The sequence below is a fragment of the Geotrypetes seraphini genome, chromosome 11 (assembly GCF_902459505.1).
Source record: "Geotrypetes seraphini chromosome 11, aGeoSer1.1, whole genome shotgun sequence".
Classification (NCBI taxonomy): domain Eukaryota; kingdom Metazoa; phylum Chordata; class Amphibia; order Gymnophiona; family Dermophiidae; genus Geotrypetes; species Geotrypetes seraphini.
The window spans coordinates 56,074,002-56,094,985 of record NC_047094.1 but is presented as its reverse complement, the minus strand read 5'-3'; the positions used below and the strand labels follow the sequence as shown (position 1 = coordinate 56,094,985).

The window sequence follows — 20,984 nt, the reverse complement described above, 5'->3', positions numbered from 1 at the left end:
TTTGATTTACTTAGAGCGTGATTCAAAAGTTAGGCATCGATGATAAACTGAGGCTAAGCTATTAACAGAATACTAAGACAGCCTCAGAAATACATTCAACTTTAGGTGTGACCATTTATGCTGTGTCTGTCTGTAATGGTTGCACTTAAATGCAGCCTGTGTGTGTGTGTGTGTGTGTAAGAGCAAGTAGTCTATAAAGCACATGCAGAATTAGTCAGAATGCCCCAATGCACCCATTCCCTCTCACGCTAATGTGCCCTTGGAGCAGAAGAGAAGTTAGGCACTCGGTTTACAGAATAGTGGTGCAAGTCAGTTATTCATGCAACTCTTTTTTTTTTTTTTTTTTTTTTAAATTCTTTATTTATCATTTTAAGATATTTAACAAAATCAAAACATTTTGTACAGAAAGATTGTCAGATCAAACATAAAATAATAAGAAATCGTTTACGTAGTATTGAAAAATTTTAATCGAACAATCTCAAGTACTCTATAATGTGATCCAAGATTTATATGAGTGAACTTAAGGAAATCAATTTATTAATTCTATACAAAAGAAACAGTATCGTGTGCCTGGCTTGAGGAATTATTCTATTATCAAATCCAATTTGTTGTTACTATTGCATTGTTGTTATTGTAGTTGCTGTTGTTCCTTCTTTTTCCAGACGTTTCAGTGTCAGGAAAGCTGTAAGTTGAGATGGTTCAAAAAACACATATTTATTATCTCGATACCTTATTATACATTTACATGGAAAACGTAAAAAGAAAATACCACCCAGCTGTGTAACTCCTGCTTTCATCATAAGAAACTGACGCCTGCGGTTCTGAGTTTCTCTACTAACGTCTGGAAACATTTGAATTTTCAAACCCAAAAACTCTTTATTCTTGTTATTCATGCAACTCTTAACTCTTAATTACTGCAAATTAGTTCTTGTTAATGCCAGTTCTAGTGCGATTAGTGCTCATAGGCCATGCTGAAGGAATCCACTCCAGGTTTTCAACTCCACCTAATGAGCTCTTCTGCGCCCCCTCCTCCTGTTTTTCGTTTTGCAGAAGCCTACCTGCATGTTCTTATGTTTCAGGAGCTCAGGTGCTGGAAAGCAATTATCAAGTCTCTGTGCTCCTTATTGATCTTGCAACACAACCCTGCACGTTCGCCAAGGTGATGATGGTAGTTCTTCTCTGAAAGGAAGGATTGCAAAGTGCATCAATACCTGGACAACTGGTTGATCAGAACTCTTATCATTCTTAGGAGAGCAGGCAATGACTCAAGTGGTTCAGGTCTTACAGAGCCTGGGCTGGACCTTGTGGCTCCAGATTAGCCACAGTATGTGAAAAGGATTTAGGTCCCAATTCCTGCCCCATACTTTCTCTGTCTCTGTCATTTGGAAGTCAGGTACCTGGGGACATATCTTAAAGACCAGAAGTCATCTTCCAAAATATGTCCAAATTTTATTATGAGTTTCACATCTTTTATATGAATCAGGTTTGTCAGCATGTGACGTAAACACAAACCATATATGGACACAGGTCACATGAAACTTTAAAGACATCAGCATTTTTTCTATCTGGAGACTGAAGTCCACAGAGGGTCAGAAAAAGCCTTAACCAGCAGAGCCCCTAATCTAAATCTGTCTGTAAATACGGCTTAACAAAACAATTGAATTCACTTCACAACATCTCTGTTTAAACATACATGTCCTTGTAGTCTCTTCAAAGAAGGAAAGACAAACAGGGCCTGGTTTTCTTACAGCTTGAAAACATGGCCTAAGGACTTGATTCGTGTCCCTTCAATCCCCTCTTACGTCATGAAAATGACGTCATAAATACACAGTATGAGCTGGAAGGGAGTGATACTCTAGATATGTCTCTCAAGGAGGGATTTTTTAGGAGCTGTAATACGAATAACACAGTACACGAGCAGTCAAAAACAAGAGTGCAAATAATAAGAGATTATAACAATAAAAAGGTCTTTTACCCAACCCTGCATTCAACTAAAAGTGCTGATCCTAAGAATTAGATAAATCAGAGTTACATTTGAACTCAGCAAAGAGGTCTGCTAATTTCTGAATGTCCATAGGAGGACCTATATTGTCAGAAAGAAAAGTACAACAGCATAAAATACTGAGGAGAATTTAACAGAATTCTCAGCTAGAATCATATCTAGGGCCATATGATTTTGAAAACCATCTGAGAAGTGGAGCCTAATTGATCAGTAATACCTTGCAAGGCGTCCCTAGAATAGTTCACAAAGCGTTGCTGATTATAATAATTTTAACTAATCCGATCAACATTCTTATTAATAGTAATAAAGGGAATAAGGAACTCAAACCCAGCCTTAACCTGAGCTCAGGCCTTAAATTCATCTGGGACCCCTATAGCATCTACGTATACATGTGATCAGATTTATATCAAGACAAATAAAAGGAAAAACCATGTGAATAGGAAGGATGCCTTTCAGAAAGAATATGCAGAAGCATGGTAACCTTAACTAAAGTGCACTGGCCTATCCACTGGCTGGGTAGCTTAACACGGAGTCAAAAGTCTCCATAAAGCCAGTAAATATCAAATCTGATGCAGCAACAATAGGGCATACCTATGAGCCAAGACGGAACAATAACCTGGGGGTAAATTACCTACAAAACTACCCTGTGTCAGATTAGAAACATGACATGTGTAATTACCCTTATAGATGGTAACGGCAATATCAAGCTTTTGCTGTCCTGGCAACAAAAGGTATTTAGAACACTACAGTGCACAAAGGGGATCGGTAAAATTAGAGGAGATAGATAGATCCCATGAGAAAACTGATGGGTCGGATAGCTAGACCCACCCTTAAACCACATGTCCATAATGTACATACCTTCATCAGTAGGTCTAGGGTTGTCAATAGTAAGAGAAAGCTTAATAATTTGTGCAGGAACACTTTTCCTATAACAGTTTCCAACCTTATAAAAGGTCATACAAGTAAGCAGTGATTTACCATTTTGGTCCACTGTTTTCAGTGTATTTTCTGGTTTATAAACCCAGTCAGTATCAATATTCCACCCTACCACTCCCCAGAATGAAACACTTATCCCCCCAACGTGAGTCAGTAACATATATATATATATATGTATATATGTCTAGTTTTAGGAATCTCTGAGGACCAATGGCACAGCCTTGGGATATCAATTGATGAACAGTCCACAATGTCAAAGGAGAAGGTGGCAACTTGCACACTGCTGGAATTATACCATAAGGGTAGCATACCGTCTGTCTTTCTGGATTCCAATTGAAGGACAGCCTTTGCGAGGGAGTAGTCCAGCTTGACGTCGTGTTTGCAAAGAGGTGTCAGGGGTGCTGTTTACAGCAGGAGTATCATTTACAGATGGGTATGGGCAGAAAGTGTCGTGGACCCAGAACACATCATCCCTGTAGACCCAGTTAGAAATGATCCATACAGGGAGAAAAACTAGCAGCAGCGTTGCCAGTAAGAGAATGATAAAGTTGGTAGAATGCTGCAATGAGATCATCATGTTGTTCCACTGGAGGAGGTGAAATCTGTGCAGGGAAGACTTGCTTCTGGGGTTTTAGGTTAACCCTCTTCAAGCGACTTGCGTGGATCCAAACAGGAAACTCCTCAGTGAGTGCAGCGGGCCTGGTCACAGCGATCACAGTAGTGGGAAGGCCAAAGGGGAAATCTGTCTGCTTCCGATCCTTGGAAAGCTTCTGGACAATCACCAGGCTGGAAAAAATGGGTAGGAATCTGTGGAGAGAAAGGAGAAGTGCAAGACACGTTTCTTTGAACAAGCCCTAATATTTCAATTAGCTTTTGGACGTATTCCTCCTGTATCAAGGGAAAATCACTACTCAACTATTGAGGGTTTGTCCACCCATGGGGCGGGGAAAGGTCATCCCGTGAGAATCTCAAAGGGAGAGCAGCCAGATGTCTGTGCATACAGAAAGAGATACTTGAAAAGAAATGCCTGAAAAGCATTCCAAATACCATTCAGCAGCTGTACTCCAATGTGATCCAAATAAGAGATAGAAAACAAGAGAAACCATGTTGCCTGTACTGAATGTGGCAACATGTAACAATACCAATTCATTTACTTGATATAGCTATGGCAAAAGAGAGACAATACTCAGTTACTTAAGGTTCTTATTATGAAACTTTTTTTATTGGTACATAGAATAACTCACAGCTACAGAATGCAGAAAAGGATTGTAACACATCCCAAAACAGTCAAAGGAGGCCACCTCCCCCCCCCAAAGAGGACTGGACTCTGATGTCCTCTCAGGGAACGAAGAGACCCAAATACCCCCCAACAGGCCCGTACAACCCCTGTTCCCCCCCAAACCCCTCCTCCCCCCTACCCCAACAGAAAAGCATCCCAGGTCAGACAGGTGGTGCAGAATACAATTGCAATCTATTCACAATTTGACTACGACTTCGCGGCGGCAAACTGTCCAAGTAAGGAGACCAAGTGTGAATAAAGTCACTGCTCCGACGAGGAACAAGCCAGCCGGGCCTCCCAACTCAGCAACTCATGTAGTTTGTTTCTCCAATACCAAAAGGAGGGAGGAACATCGGCCAGCCAATGATTCAAGATACACTTCTTCCCTAAAATATAACATTTGCTCAAAAACAATTTTTCAGCAGAAGAAAAAACAGAAAAGGCAGAGAAGTGAGCAAACAACATGTGATAAACAGAAAGAGGGACAGGAACCTGAAGAAGGCCCTGCAGGAAGGAGGCCAAAGCCCCCCAAAATCCCTGTATACTCAACTCCAAAAGCCATGAAAGTAAGAATTCACTTCAGTGTGACAGGTGAGACAGAACTGGGTATCCACACACCCCATATAAAAGGCCCGGCTCTGGGAGGTATAGGCCCGCAACAGGGTCCTGTAATGGCACTCACGCAGTTCCGCATTAAATACTAAGGCCGGGACCCGGCGTATAGCGCGGAGCAACCAATCCGCCCCAAGCTCCTTCCCCAAATCCCTCCGCCAAGCCTCCAAAACGGAGGAAAAATCATGAGGAGGGCCACAAGCCTCCGCTGAAAAAAAGAAACTGAGATCTGAGGTTCCGGATCCTCCCCCCCTCCAAAAAAGCCCTAAATTGCGTTCCAAAGGATAATGAAAGGGAGGCTCTAGGAAGCGAGTGCACATAGTGCTGCAACTGACAATGCGCGTAAGCAAGACCAAGAGAGGGAAGACCCCCATGCTGTAAATCAACGCAGGACTGCAGATCCCCGCCTTCTCGCAAAACCTGAAAGAGAAATTCACATCCCTTAGCCCGCCATCGTCCAAAAATGGAAGGCACCAACCCCGGAGGGAAAGAAAGATTACCGGCCAGAGGCAACAACACGCTAACCCGGGGGTCCTGATGCCACAGAGGAAGAATCCGCCGCCACACCTCCCAAAGAGGGCGGAACAAGACACTATGCCTACCAGGAATAGGCACCTCCACCAACCGAGCGTGAAGAAGAGACAAGAGATGAGCAGGATAGAAATAATCTCGCTCGAAGGAGATGTCCGTATAGAGAGCGGTACCCAAAGCCCAATCTCGAATATGCCGCAATAGACAAGCCCAGTTATAAAACATGAGATTCGGCACCCCAAAGCCTCCCTGGACCCACGAGCCCACCAGTAAGCGCCACCTCAACTTAGGCTTCCGGCCCCCCCAACAGAACCGCGAGAGCAAAGAGTAAAAGGTCTGAATGTCCCGTTGCAAAAGACATAAAGGAAGCGTCTGCAGAACGTACAACCATCTAGGGAAGAGCACCATCCGAACGAGATGTACTCTCCCCATCAGGGAGAGCGGCAAACCTCGCCAAGAAGCCAGAATCGATCCCATAGAAGTCAAGAGACGCGTAACGTTCAATCTATAAAGTTCCCGCACATCCATAGAAAGCCAAATTCCCAGATATCTAAAGGAAGAATCAGCCCATTTCAATGGAAAAGTCCCTCCCCAGGATTCCCGGAGCCCCGCCGAAGAGGCCAGCGCCTCAGATTTAGTCAGATTCAGTGCAAACCCCGAGAAGTCCCCGAATTCCCGAACGCTCTCCAAGAGAGTAGACAAGGAGCGGCGTGGATCAGACAAAAATACCAAAAGATCATCCGCAAAAGCTGCCACCTTAAAATGCGTGGCCTCCAATTGAAGGCCACAGATGTCCACATTAGATTGCAGCTCCCGAATCAACGGATCCAAATAAAGAGCAAAAAGCAAGGGCGACAACGGGCAGCCCTGGCGGGTACCCCTACGAATTGGGAAGGGGGCCGAAAGGCCCCCGTTCACCGAGATCTGCGCCGTTGGATCACCATATAGCACCTGAAGAGCATTGAAAAAGAAAGGGCCAAATCCGTACGCACGAAGCACAGCAAAGAGGAACCCCCACCCGGTCAAAGGCCTTTTCAGCATCAAAACTAATAAGTAGGGCGGGGGTGCCCTCCACGCCAGCCTTCTCCAAAGCCAACAAAATGCGACAAATGTTTTTGGACACCGGGCGAGCACATACAAAACCCACCTGCTGATCAGACACCAGAGAAGGCAGCACCCGGGCCAGACGATTGGCCAATACTTTAGCCATCAATTTCGTTTCAAAATTCAGCAAGGAAATAGGGCAATATAATTCCGGCAAAACCGGATCCCGATCCGGCTTGGGAAAAACGATAATCTGCGCAAGGTTCAAATAACGGGGCAAAAAACCTTTAGCCACACTCAAATTAAAAATCTCCGACAAAATCGGGGCAATCTCGGAAACGAGCAGCTTATAAAATTCCCCCCGAAAACCATCGGGTCCCGGTGCCTTGCCCAACGGGCACGCACGAATCACACTCTCCACCTCCTCAGCCGTAAGAGGACAGTCCAACATATCTGAGTCACTGATCGATAGGCGGGGCAAATCCAAACTATCCAAATAGACCTTACCATCAAGGAGGTCCAGGTCAGGCACATCGTACAAAGCAGTAAAAAAATCACGCAAAATACGGCTAACATCCTCTGGCTTATGATGGAGAACCCCCCCGTGGATCTCAACGCCGCCACACCGGACGCCCCACGATGAGAGCAGGCTAACCGAGCTAACAGCCGGCTACTCTTATTGGCAAACCGGAATAATTGGAATTTAAAGTGGTCCCGAGACCGCTTCGCTCCCTGATGCAAGAGTTCATTCAATTCCTGCTGAGCCTCTAAAAGCTGCGTCTGGAGCCCCAAAGAACCACTACCCGCATATCGTCTCCGCAAGAACAAAACCCGACGCTCCAGCGCTAACACTGCTCGGTGACGAAGTTTAGTTTCGTGGGCCGCAAACGCCAAGATATCCCCGCGCAGTACAGCCTTCGCCGTCTCCCAATAAAGATTGGGGTCTTCTCTATGCTCCTGATTGGTATGTTGAAAGTCACCCCACTTATTCAACAGAAAATCTTGAAAACGAGCGTTCCGGTACAGATGACATGGGAATATCCACCGGGCGCCACCACCCCTAGAGGGCCCCCACTGCCAGTCAGGCTCACCCACGCGTGATCGGATATCTCAATGGGGCCAAGCGCTGCATCCTGAACTACCGGCAGCAATTCCCTGGACAAAAGAACTAGATCGATCCTAGAAAGTGTACCATGGGCCCTAGAGAGGTGGGAATAATCCCGTTCCACCGGGTGCAGAACCCGCCAAACATCCAACAAATCAAGTGAGGAAGCCAAAAGCTGAGCCCCCGTACAATTCTTGTGGGCCTCCCTCCCCGCTGAGGAAGAGCGATCTAACCGCGGGTCCGGAACCTCATTAAAATCCCCCCCAAGCAACAAAGGAATATCTCCAAATTGTAACAAGAGTACGCAGTTTCCTAAAAAATTTGGCAGAGGGATTATTAGGAGCGTAAAGGTTGCACAACAGTAGGGGTTTATTGTTAAGAGTAACCGAGGCGATCAAATAACGGCCCTCAGGATCCTTGAGAACCCTATGAGTCTGCAGCGGAAGGCCCTTACGAAAGAGAATTACTACACCTCCCCTTCCCCCCCAGAGCTGGAGCCTCCAGATGGTCACCCACCCACCATGTACAGAGCTTAGCGTGTTCCACAGAGGTTAACCGAGTTTCCTGCAGAAAAGCCAAGGAAGCTCGCCTCCGATTAAGCAGCTGTAAAATTTTAAAACGTTTGAGTGGGGAATGAATACCCCCCACATTCCAGGAAATCAGTTTATGTTCCAGGAAAAACCAGGTAGAGAGAAAATAGCCAGTACAATAGAACCCTTTGAGCCGAACCAGAGGAGTGTCCCAGCCACCACCCCCCCAGCCATAGCAACCACCAAGATGCCTTCCTTACCCCCACCAGTCTGAACCTAGGAATACCCCAGCCCCCCAGCAACCCACCCTTCCCCCCACCCCAAAAAATATCCACCCTCCCCTACCACCCCGCTTCCCCCTTCCCCACCAACCACACTGCAACCCAACGGTTGCCACTTCCTGGAAGCAAGATACGCCCACCACAGGATCAGCAAGACATCCAGCCACCAACCCCCCCCCCTGACATTCAACACTCGACCGTTCCACACGCACCCTCCAGCACGCCTAAGCCAAATGAGCCCCCAATCATCAAACCCCCAAAACCGCACACACACTCCCATCCTCCCCCTCCAGGAGAGACCCCAGCACCCCAACAACATGGAGCTCACGCCCCTAAATAGGCCAGAGCAAGTCCAACAGGAGATCAAGGGGAGGCAGAGAAGATGGTCCATGGATGCGGCCCTGCAAGCACAAAGCCCAAAGGTCAGAGCTCTAAGGGATCCCCAACAAAGCGGCAGCAAGGTCATCAGAGTCTAGGAGGAGGCGGCAGGAAGATGTTCATCCACAAATCTCTGAGCGGCCTCGGGAGAGTCAAAGTGGTGAGCCGCGCCAGAGAGCATCACCCGCAAGCGTGCCGGGTACTGCAAAGAAAATGGAATATGGCGGCGAACCAGTGTAGAGCAGAGAGGAGAGAACTTGCGACGAGCCTGGGAAACCTCCGCAGAGTAGTCTTGAAAACAGAGGATGGAGATGTTGTTATATTGCAGCTTCTTCCCCTGCCGCAAAGCTCGAATCACCTCCATCTTGTGCCGGTAATTCAAAATCCGGCAGATCACCACCCGCGGACGTTCCGCGCCGTCTCTCCGCCGTCCCAAATGATGGGCACGCTCAATATGCAGGGGACCCAATTTTTGCGGGAAAGCCAGAGACTTCGTCAGCCAGTGCTCCAAGACGTCCCCCAGGTCACTCTTCGCAATACTCTCCGGCAGGCCGACAAACCGCAGGTTGTTCCGGCGGGACCGATTTTTCCAGGTCCTCCACCTTGGCCTTCAGTGCCGCCAGAGAGGAAGCCTGCACCCCCTGTTCCTGAGTCAGCCGGAGGACCGAATCCTCCGCATTGCTGACCCTCTGCTGGGTATCCCGGACCTCGGAGGTGAGAGCTGCAAAGCGCTGGTCCATTGAATCTAATTTATCCAGGATCCGCTGTAGTTTGGCGCCGAGCGTGCCCTCCAGCGCTGCCTGCACCTCCGCCGACACCTCCGCGATCCAGGCTGTGCTGGGGGACTCCGGCGAGGCAGGGGCCGTGGGCGCCGCCATCTTGGCTTCCAGCGGCTTCCCCCGCTCGCGGCTCTTCGCCGGCGTCTTAGCAGCCATCCCGCCGCCACGCGCAGGAAAGCCGGCACAAGGTCCAATCGCCGAAACCCCTAAGCCCGGGGGAGCGGTTTCTGGGTAAAAGCGCCGATAATTGAGCAGATCTGTGGCGGGCGTATCGGAGCTGCAAAGCACCCGACTTCAGTCCCATGCTTCCGCCGGAAGTCCTACTTAAGCCAAAAGGATATGTTTTTGCGTGCTGCATATAATTATTATGCACCTCAGAGAGACCATACTGATGTACTGAATGTATTCAGAAATGTATATTGAATGGATCATATGTAGGGAACACCACGAAATAAACGCTGTATAAAGTAAAACTTTTTTCTTAAACATATAACCCTTAACTAAACTATATTCAGAATATAAAAGCTATAAGTAAAAGAACATTGCGCAGTTAGGCTAGTAAGAAGTGGAAAAAGAGCTCTAGAAGTGGCCAATATTATGTATCCTGGGGTACCCACTAAACTAAAACAAGTAGACATGACACAGACAAAACAAAGTTTTAAGCGTGGAGCTATTACTCCATCTGTCAAGTGTGCAGGGCTGAATTTAACTCTGCAAATAAACACATTGATATAAAAAAACCCAAAACTACAAATAATGTATATCATAACCATCTCATATTTGGAAAAAGGCATAAAGCTAATGTCTCTTTGGAGCGTCTCTATCTCTGCAGTGATAAAGAGGACCCGTGGAAAACATTAGAAATATCTGTGCCAAAACTGATCTGGGATGGCTATGTATAAATCCGGAAAAAACATTTTAAATTAGCAACATCCTAATTTCAGCTAAAACAATAGAAAGGAATTGTATTTTCCAATTTATTTTCAATTCACAACCGTGCCAGCTGTAATTATTGAGCTATATATCTCTGTATCAAGGAGCAAAAGGTTAAGAATGAAAATATCACTAGCAAGAAGTTAAAATGTCGAGCGAGCACTACGATAACCAATACCATGATATTGGGCAATAAATAAGGGAGAGCTAGCAGCTGGTATCCAGGGTTTCCCCTCTTTGCACCAAAGTCCGTCCAAAAGGGTGACTTTGGGCACCTGCCAAACGCCAGGCATCAAGTTCAGAGGGGGGGTGGTAACAAAGGACTAGAAGGGAAGAGAATCCTGTTCACCCGTGAGACCCAGAAGCCCATTTAAAAGAAGGGCTTGGACATCGTGAAGAGTGTGAAGGGTAATGAGGTGACCAAGGGTCAAAGAAGTAACCATCTCTACCACCATAGCACAAGCAGCCAGGGAACTTGAACAGGAGTGACTATAAAAAAAAAAAGGCAACAAAGCATAACTTACCGCCATGTTCTCCCTTCATGGTGTTACAATAGTCCCAAACAAAGAGATAAAACATGTGGGCATAAGCAGGAAAACCCAGACTTGAGCTAGAAACCAAAGCACATCTTAAATGTCCAACATTTCATAAGTCTATCTGATAAGAGCAGTCATTTCAGAAACCAGGGTCTGTCTCAAAATCTGGTCATAGAAGGAACAAGCAGAGATCCATTGGCGGCAGTGACCAATCATAGCAAGAAAAGTAAGCATGTCTTTCTTGATAGCTGGGCGGGGCAGACCCAGAACAGCAGCAGTGCGGAAAGTGCAGATTTTCCTCTGACCATGAGACAGGACAAAACCCAGGTATTTCACTTCAGATGTACACCAGTGCAGTTTATTTCGTGACACCTTGTGACCACACACAGACAACCATTATAAAAGGTGCAAACTATCAGCCTGACAGGTCTGAATTATGGAACACAAAAAGTTGTACAAAATGAGAATAGGACCATGAGGGGCAGTGCATGACTGTAGAATAGCCCTGGGGCATTCCACCAGGTATACTGTTGCTTAAAGGTGAAGGCAAAAAAAAAGCTGAAAAGCCTCACCAACAGGGACAAAAATAAAACATTCTTTAAGACAATGACAGAAAAAAAAAATAATTGGCTGCCGGTGGAATGGTGGAAGAAACATAAGTGCAATGAGAATTACCAAAACACTAACAGCCCTAAAATCTAGGACGAAACGGGGAATGCCATCAGCTTTGACAACAAGAGCGATGGGCGTATTATAAGAATAGATGGTGGTTTTGATAATGCCGGAGAAAAGATAAGTGATAAGCAGTGAAATCACACCGTACTGCTTGATAAAAACAAGAATGAGTAACTTCAAAGAAACACTATAGGGGGTCAGTGGAAGCCCAAACTGAAAAGTCTGGGAGGAGGGGCAAAAGCATTCATGCACGGAGCCCGATAATGAATGCAAAGAACAGAACGTGCAAATCTGTCTTTGGCAGATGATCCAGCACAGAACACAAAGGAAGCAGCCGTAGAAGAAACGCACAAAATTAGTCAGGATCAAAAGGAAGACAAGAAATAGTGCTTGTGTACAAACTACAAGGGAAAGATCTTAGACTGATTCAAACAGCGCTTTCAATTCATTCCACATAACAGCATGTCCTACCTCAGTGTTAAAGATTGTTAATGTGAGCTGAAGGAAAAATGTCATACACACACACAGCCGTACAAGTCTCATTTGTCTAGGAGTATCCTAAGTACCTTATGACTCATTACAAAACCAATATAACAATGCAAAAATATTCGCTTATCTTACCTTATAAGCGAGGTACAGTAATAAGAGACAATAAAATCTTATACTCTATAAAAGTTTTAACCTTACAAATGACAGAGTGGGCAGGGGGGTTCTATAAATAATTTCATTCTTCCCGAAAGAATGGCAGCTGCTTATATTCACGAGGGGCGCTTACCGAAAGTACCCCGAGAATTTTCCCAAAAAACTCCATAATAGAACCCAAAGCTTGAACTTAAAATAAAGGGTGGGTACAGGTCACCACTACCTAGTGAGTATTAAAGAACAGAAAAAAATTCAGAAATACTCACAAAATACTGGTGATATCATCTGCCCATCGCGGACGTGCCCCCAACTGAAAAGGATTTAGGTCCCAATTCCTGCCCCATACTTTCTCTGTCTCTGTCATTTGGAAGTCAGGTACCTGGAGACATATCTTAAAGACCAGAAGTCATCTTCCAAAATATGTCCAAATTTTATTATGAGTTTCACATCTTTTATATGAATCAGGTTTGTCAGCATGTGACGTAAACACAAACCATATATGGACACAGGTCACATGAAACTTTAAAGACATCAGCATTTTTTCTATCTGGAGACTGAAGTCCACAGAGGGTCAGAAAAAGCCTTAACCAGCAGAGCCCCTAATCTAAATCTGTCTGTAAATACGGCTTAACAAAACAATTGAATTCATTTCACAACATCTCTGTTTAAACATACATGTCCTTGTAGTCTCTTCAAAGAAGGAAAGACAAACGGGGCCTGGTTTTCTTACAGCTTGAAAACATGGCCTAAGGACTTGATACGTGTCCCTTCAGTATGCGGACCTAGTGTGTCTGCAGAGTGCAGGTTCAGCTTTATCTTTTCTCAGGGACCAATGGTCATAGAATATCTGAATTGCCTTGGTCTTAACATGCTGTTAAGACCAAGGCAGTTTAGATATTCTATGACCATTGGCTCTTGAGCATACTCTCCTTAGAGCCAAGAAGCCTGCGATGATCTCTGCTTCCGCCTAGGCATAAGAGACTTTTCAGCACTGGTGCACAACAAATAGAAAAGGTGGTTCTGGGTTGTTTTTGTTTTGGGTTTGTTTTTGTTTTTTTGTGCTTTGGTCTTGGTGGTGCTGGCTTTCCTAAGTGGCAGGGCTCTCGTATTCAGAGCCTGAGAACACAAAGTTCACCTGGCTTCTCATCCAGACATAGCCATGTTCCTAAAAGGGGCGCTAAGGCTCAGACCACTGGTAAGCAGCTATTTGTCATGCAACCTTAATGTGGTTCTGCAAGGCCTCAGTCAGGCTCCATGTGAGCCTATTCGAGAGGTATCAATGACGGACCTTATCAAGACCGTTCTCCTCATGGATGTTATGTCAGCAATAAGAGTCTCGGAGCTGCAGGCACTGTCATGCTGGGAGCCCTTCCTCAAGATTGCAAAGGTGGGAGTTTCCCTACACACTATCTCATCCTTTTTGCTGAAGGTCATTTTGGTATTTCCTGTCGATCAAGAGGTAATATTTTAACATTCCAGACCAAAGTCAAAGAAAAAGGATCAGACTCTGAGAAAGCTGGATGCAAGGATAGTACTCCTTCGTTATCTAGAGGTCACCAATCGGTTCTGACTGTCTGACCATTTGTATGTGCTCACTAGTCAGGTTGGACATGGTAGACCAGCATCCTAAGCTACCTGTTCAAAATGGATTTGCATGGCATCTTGCCAGCATATATTACTCATAAGAACATAATTGCCGCTGCTGGGTCAGACCAGTAGTCCATCATGCCCAGCAGTCCGCTCACGCGGCAGCCCTCTAGTCAAAGACCAGCGCCCTAACTGAGACTAGCTCTACCAGCGTATATCCTTGTTCACCAGGAACTTGCATAACTTTATCTTGAATCCTTGGAGGGTGTTTTCCCTATGACAGACTCTGGAAGAATGTTCCAGTTTTCTACCACACTCTGGGTGAAGAAGAACTTCCTTATGTTCACCCAGAGAGTGGTAGAAAACTGGAACACTCTTCCGCAGTCTGTCATAGGGGAAAACACCCTCCAAGAATTCAAGACAAAGTTAGGCAAGTTTCTGGTGAACAAGGATGTACGCTGATGTCCTTGGAAGCACATTCCAACAAGAAGCATGGCACAAGTTCGGGTGACTTCACTCAAGGAGATTTGTTAGTAGCAAGTAGTCTCAAAAAGCCAAACAAACAGGTAATACGCATTGCCATAACAGCAAGAGCAAGTACAATCCCAGGTTCTCTTGGACTGAATTTGTGTTAAGGCCCCAGCATTCACTGCCAGTTGAAAACTGATGCCTGCTCAAAGGACCTCCTTTGAGCACATCCATGCTCAGGTACCACCCCACACCACCAAAGCTGCAACGAATTAACCATATAATTTCCAAATTAGGATGGTGGGTGGGGAAAAACTGGACACCTCCAAGGAGCAGAATGTTATATACAACCTTCATAAAAATTTGACAATACAAACATAATTGTTAAAGGCAAATTCTACATAACTTTAAAATAACATTGGAATACCAAACCCAAATCCTTGACCTACCACAAAGCTTTACATCCTAACCTCTGCCACATCTCATTACAAAATGCATTGACAAACAAATTTCTTCAGTAGTTTCTTAAAGCCTAATCTGGATACACAACATTAAGGCTCCAGCCAAAGTGTTCCAAAGCTTCACCCTCCCACCTCCCTAACGACAACATAGCATCCCCAATCCTTGAATCTACAATTAACCTCTTGTTAGAATTTAATTGCATGCTTGTTTCAGATCTCAAACTTCATCATGGGCCATAGATTTTAAACCACCCCTTCAGTACAATGGGAGAAACATGGTACACTACCTGATTCACTATTGACAATACTTTGTAATGCACTCTGTGCTGAAATGGTAACCAATGCAATCTTGGTACACCATTGATCAACTGTGCTGCTGAATTCAAAAGTAACCAATACCCTCATCTTCGCAACCCCCCAAATACAATGCGTTACAATAATCCACTCTACTTAAAATTGGTGCCTGCACTAAAGTACAAAAATCATAATCCTGCAGCATCGGTTTCAACCTACTGTTACCTCTTAAAGCACGTTGGTGGCATGCATTTGTACAGGGCCTGTCAAGGCAGGTGTAGAGAAATCTGAGAGGACACATGGGACGTGTTCCCCTTTGCTCTACCCTATGCCTTCCAACCAAGACTTTAAAAAATAACTTTTCTGGACAGGGGCCCAGGGCAGAAACTGGGAAGAAGGCTCCAAAGCCTACATTCAGGCTATTTCTCCTTCAGATTAAGGCAGATATGGAGGCCCAAATGCAATTGCCCTGGTTGTCTCTCCTAATGTCTGCTGTTTGAGTAGTTTGCCTCAAAACGCAGTTCCAACTTTAGGTCTACCAAAGTCCATGGTCACTTTTTCTCCTGAGGGCTTTATACCACTTTTTTAAGGGACATGTGCACCTATTTAAACTGCCCTGAGAAATACTTTCACATTTGCTTCTGCTTCCCCCCTCCTTTGAAAACATACACATAACATATACACTCGCGCTTACGCGCTCTCTATATAGAATACCTGTACATCTAGAAGTGCCTGCAGTGTTCTATTTTTTTTAAATTGCTTCTAATTGTAGCTATTTTTTTGTCATGGCTGTAACTTTAATGTGCATTTCCCAAGACAGAGGCGATTTTAAAAAGGTATATTTAAGACGAGATCAAGCAAGATTTAATATGTATGTTCATTTTATATCTAGAAGAATGGGTGTTGTAACCTGCTTAAATTTAACACATTTCTAGCAGCATTATCTGTATAAAAAAAATTTTAAGTGGCAGTTTGCCAGCATGGTTTTGAGATACAATAGCAAGTGTTTTGTCCAGAGCTCCAATTTCTACAAAGGAAACAATTATGCAAGGGAAGAGTGTGGGCAGACATAAGAAGGGAAGAGTGCTTAACTGATCCATGGGGTGGAAAGGCTGGCAGTGCTTTTAAACAGAGAGACTTTGGGTGGTTGATAGGATAGGACTGCCCAGGGAGTAACACTGTTTCCGGCTTAAAAACTTTGGTAAGGCAACCAATCAGCACTTTGTTATTGACTGGAAAGTTACTGGTTAGCCAGCTTAACTGATAAGTTTTCCTCTTATTCCCCACTTCTGTGTACTTCCCGCTTCATTTGAACCAGAGCCGAGATCTGCCACTAAGATACTTCATTTAGATTTTTCTCTATTTGTTCCCCTTTACCACACTATAGCTGTCAGATTTCAGGGAAAAAAAATTATGATTTGAGTTTGCTTTCAATGACAGCTTTAAAATTATCTAGAAAAATCAGATTACATAAATTGCATCTTCCAGTTATTTAGAAATACTAGTTTTTCATCTTAGGCTGGCTTCTGACAGCTCCACCAAGCAGCTATTTGACCTGCTAAAGAGGATAGTCTTTTCAAAGGAACAGAAGTTGCTGGGGAACATTCAGGATTCCTGAGTGTGGCATCTCCCCTACTCCCACCACCTCCCTTCTCAGTTCAGGCTGACCTTTCTGTCTTTCTTTCCCTCCCCACTTTGCGAGTCCAGCATACTCTCCCTGCCTACTTACCTCCTGCCCACCACATGCTCTTACAAATAATTGTCTTCCTGGCTAAGCAGCGTAAAATCTGTTTTACTCTTTTGGGATCTTGCCAAGTACTTGTGACCTGGGTGGTTCTGTTATGAACAGGATACTGGGTTTAATGGTCCTTGTCTGTCCCAAAATGGCAATGCATATACATTTATACCCCTGAAAAATATTTTGTAGAATGCCTTCTATTTTTACATATCAAGTGCCTTCTATTTTTACATATCAAGTAAAATAGTATATAAGTACTTTAGCATACTTCAGCAATAGAAGAATGCTAATGAAGAATTTTCCTGGGATCAGACATTTCAAGCCACAGACAGATAGTATATCAAAACAGATAGTATATCAAAAGGTGTGACCTATACCTCAAGTTTCAAGTTTATTAGATTTTAATATACCGACCATCAAGCAAGTATCTGGCCGGTTTACATTAGAATTAAAAATGACAGATAGGAGTAGGAACAATTGAAGAATTATTAAGTAATTTAAATAATATATAGTGAACATTAAAGACATTGACAAGACGGACTTGACAGTGAGGAGAGAGGGAATGGATGGGTACAGTTACATTGTAGGTAGAAAAAGGGAGAAAGAGGGGTTGGGAAAAAAAACATGTTGGATGGGAATAAAATATATGGAATGTTTGTAAAAGAGAGAAATTAGATAGAAGAGAAATTAAGAAGTGAGAAATTAAATAGAAGAGAATGCATCACGAAATAAAAAAGTTTTTAAGTTTTTCTTAAATTTGTCAAGGTGTTGTTCGTCTCGAAGTGGTTGTGGAAGGGAGTTCCACAATGTCGGGGCAGTTGCCGCAAAATTTATTTTGCGTGTGTAATAAAACTCTTTTATAGACGGAATCAATAAGAGATTTTGATTTGAAGATCTCAAAGTTCGAGTAGAGCACTGAGGAATGAGAAGTTTGTAAAGGTATAGCGGCAGGTGAAAAGATTTTATTTTGAATGACAAAAGAATGATTTTGTAGGTGATTCGATGTGTCACGGGTAGCCAGTGAGCTTCTTTTAGTGCTGGCGTAACATGATCATATTTACCTAAGTTATAGATGAGTTTTATTGCGGTGTTTTGTATAAGTTGGAGGCGGCGAATTTCTTTTTGTGGGAGGCCATTGAGTAGGGAATTACAGTAATCTAGGTGAGAAATAATTAGAGAATGAACAAGAATTTTGATAGATTCGGTTTCTAGAATTGAGGTCAGTGAACGAATTATGCGTAGTTTAAAGAAACATGTTTTAACTACCGAACTAATATGGTCATGAAATGATAGGTCTTTATCAATGGTCACTCCTAAGAGTTTTATTTTTGTCTCCATTTGAATTGGGATAGATTTAATAGAAAGTTTTTCTGGGAGAAATTCAGGATTTTTGATTGAAAATAGTAGACCGTGAGATTTGTCTATGTTGAGAGATAGTTTATTAGAATGAAGCCAATCGTGTATGGAGTCCAGTTTATTGTTTATATCTTTTATCTCGGACGTTTTGGAAATATTGATTGGGTGAAGGAGTTGTATGTCATCTGCATAGGCAAAGATCGTGAATCCGATAGATTGTGCTAAGGTTAAGAGGGGAGATAGAAAGATATTGAATAGTAAAGGGGAAAGAATGGAACCTTGCGGGACCCCATACGTTAATGATATAGAGGGAGAAGTTTCATTCTGGCAAAGACTTTAAAGCTGCGTTCTTGAAAAGTAAGATGAAAACCAAGATAGTGCCGTTCCTGTGATACCGCACTCTTTAAGTCTTACTCTGATCATCTCTTTCACATACAAAGTATACATTGCTGCTTTGAAAATCCCATAGCCAACATGGTACCATATGTTGCATTGTCAAAACTGTATACCACATATTACCAAATAAACCGGTTTGACTACTCTCTCACTAGTATCTTCCTCTATTCTCTGCAGCCACATCTCTCCCTCTCTTGTAGCCCTCATTTAAACACCTTACCATTGCAGAAGTCCTTTCACTCACCAAATGCACCCTTAGTAAGCCACATCTGCCTATGAACTTCACAATCCCCTTCTTGCAAAAAAAAGAATCGTAAATTACTCCTAATGTCCAATATTTACAAATCTGGGGCTTAAGCAGTCATGGAGAGGTAAGGATATATGAAGTTATAATATCTTACAAAATTAAATACACATTCCAGTGTAGAATTTTTAATGGATTTGTTCAACTAAAATTTCTACTGTTTCTGGATGAACGCCCCATCATACATGAACAAAGACTACAGTGCTTCTAAACACCAAATTGCCCTCGTTTCACATTTCCTCTAGCACTATGTGTGTAAGATCATTATTTGTATACTTTAAGGAGAGATCTTTCTTTCAGCACTAGTCCCACATTGCCCTCACTGATAAACTGGTCATTGTAATGATTCTGAAGTGTTGTCTGTGGCCTCCTCCATGCTTTTCTACTGCCACATCCACCCATTGGATTGGAAATTGAATCATTGGGGACGGACTGCAGCTGAAGGAAAGCATGGAAGGGGCTGTGGGCAGTGTTTCAGAATTGGGTCCAGTTTTTTTAATAAAACTTAATTTGAATTGATTCTGTCAAACTGAATTGGCAAATCTATTTGAATTGGACAGCACTCCCCACCCCCATCCATGGGTCTGGTCTGGGCGGGAGTGGGAAAAAAACCCCATCAAAGGCTGAAAACATAGCAGAGCTCCCAAAACACAGCTTGGAGTCCAGCTGCCAGATATCACCTTTAAGTAATGAGCATGGCTTCGTCCCCCTGAGGACTGTTAACCTTTGCCACATCCCAACTGACAGGGATATCCTGATAAGACCATGCACAGTATTTCTCACCTGAGCTGGCCAATCCTAGTGTGCCTTTTTTTTTTTTTGACTGCATTTAGTAAAATTAACTTGTGCAAAATTATAGGTTTCAAGTGAAGAGTATCTTGAGGTACCAGAATACCTGAGTGCTCCCTGCGACACCCATCCCTTTCTACCACCTTTATAAAACAAATTATCCCACCACCATCCCCTTATAAAGTCATTTTGCTAATTTAGGTCTGATCTGGATTACAAAACCCACTGTTACAGGCCTCCCTTCCATTCTAATCTGGATGGAGCATACTCACAACCTCGGCCTGGCCTTCTGAATCTAATTACCATTTTCTTACAGTAATGTGACAGCCATGTTGCCTCATATGGTCCTTGCTGCTCACTTTCCTGAATGTGCATGTTTTTCTTTTGATGGGGGTTCCCATACCTGTCCTGGAATCCCCAGCCAGTTTGATTTTATGAACATTCATTGTGGATATCCTGAAAATAAATTTGCATACCAAGGAGGTAATATGTACAAATTAATTTTAGGAATATTTGAAGATATCCTGAAAAATTTGGCCGACTTGGCGGCTCTCCCTTTGACAGGTTTGGGAATCACTGTTGTATGGTATTAGGAGAAGAAGCTTGCCAGTTTCCTTTTTGTAATGTTGTGGGTTTCTTTCTCCCCCCCCCCCCCCCCCCTGATTTAGGAATGTGATTCATGCTAGTGACTCTGTGGAAGTGGCTCAGAAGGAGATCAGCCTGTGGTTCTGTAGCAGTGAATTGGTGGACTGGGACAGCAACTTTTACCAGGTGTGAGGCGTCCTGTATGCCCCGCACAGGATCCATCCTACCTCTGACAGCTCCTTAATCTCCCTGCACACAGTGAAGAAAACAGACTGCTGCTGTAGGCCTCTAGGCAGAGAAAGCAGGACATCTTACTGCAAGTCCTCCAGCAGATGCCCCAGAGTGACCTTAACTTCCTACTGTCTTTGCTCTTTGGTGCTTGAAAACCAGCACACCCTCAGTGCTGGGAATCTAGGAAATGGAAGACTGTTACATTGTTTCAATGCAAGGGTTGTCATTAAAACATGATTTGTTGTACCCCTATTCCAAGTGTCGTCTTTTTAGTTGCTTTTGTTCCTCTGGTGTGCATTTGGGGGTGTCGGTTGCACAGGATCCCCCTTCACACCCACACACTTTACTTGCAGATTAGCTGTTTGTCTTGGCCTTTGCAATATGGGTGTGTAGAGGTTGGTTTAGTTACTACTGCTATTAATAATAATCATTTCTATAGTGCCACTAGATGTATGCTGCGCTGTACATGTATATGCAGATAATTTCTCTGTCCCTAATTGGGCTCAGTTTGT

At 43.9% G+C, this 20,984-nt stretch overlaps 1 protein-coding gene across 1 annotated transcript in view; it reads left to right on the top strand.

Annotated features, from left to right (window-relative positions):
* NME4 (NME/NM23 nucleoside diphosphate kinase 4) overlaps nucleotides 1-20,724 on the top strand; it is a 55,521-nt gene extending 34,797 nt beyond the window's left edge. The window contains exon 5 of the mRNA XM_033915130.1: nucleotides 20,325-20,724. Coding sequence (XP_033771021.1) covers nucleotides 20,325-20,433 — 109 coding nt within the window. The 3' untranslated portion in view covers nucleotides 20,434-20,724. The remainder of the gene's footprint in view (nucleotides 1-20,324) is intronic.
* The last annotated feature ends 260 nt before the right edge of the window (nucleotides 20,725-20,984 follow it).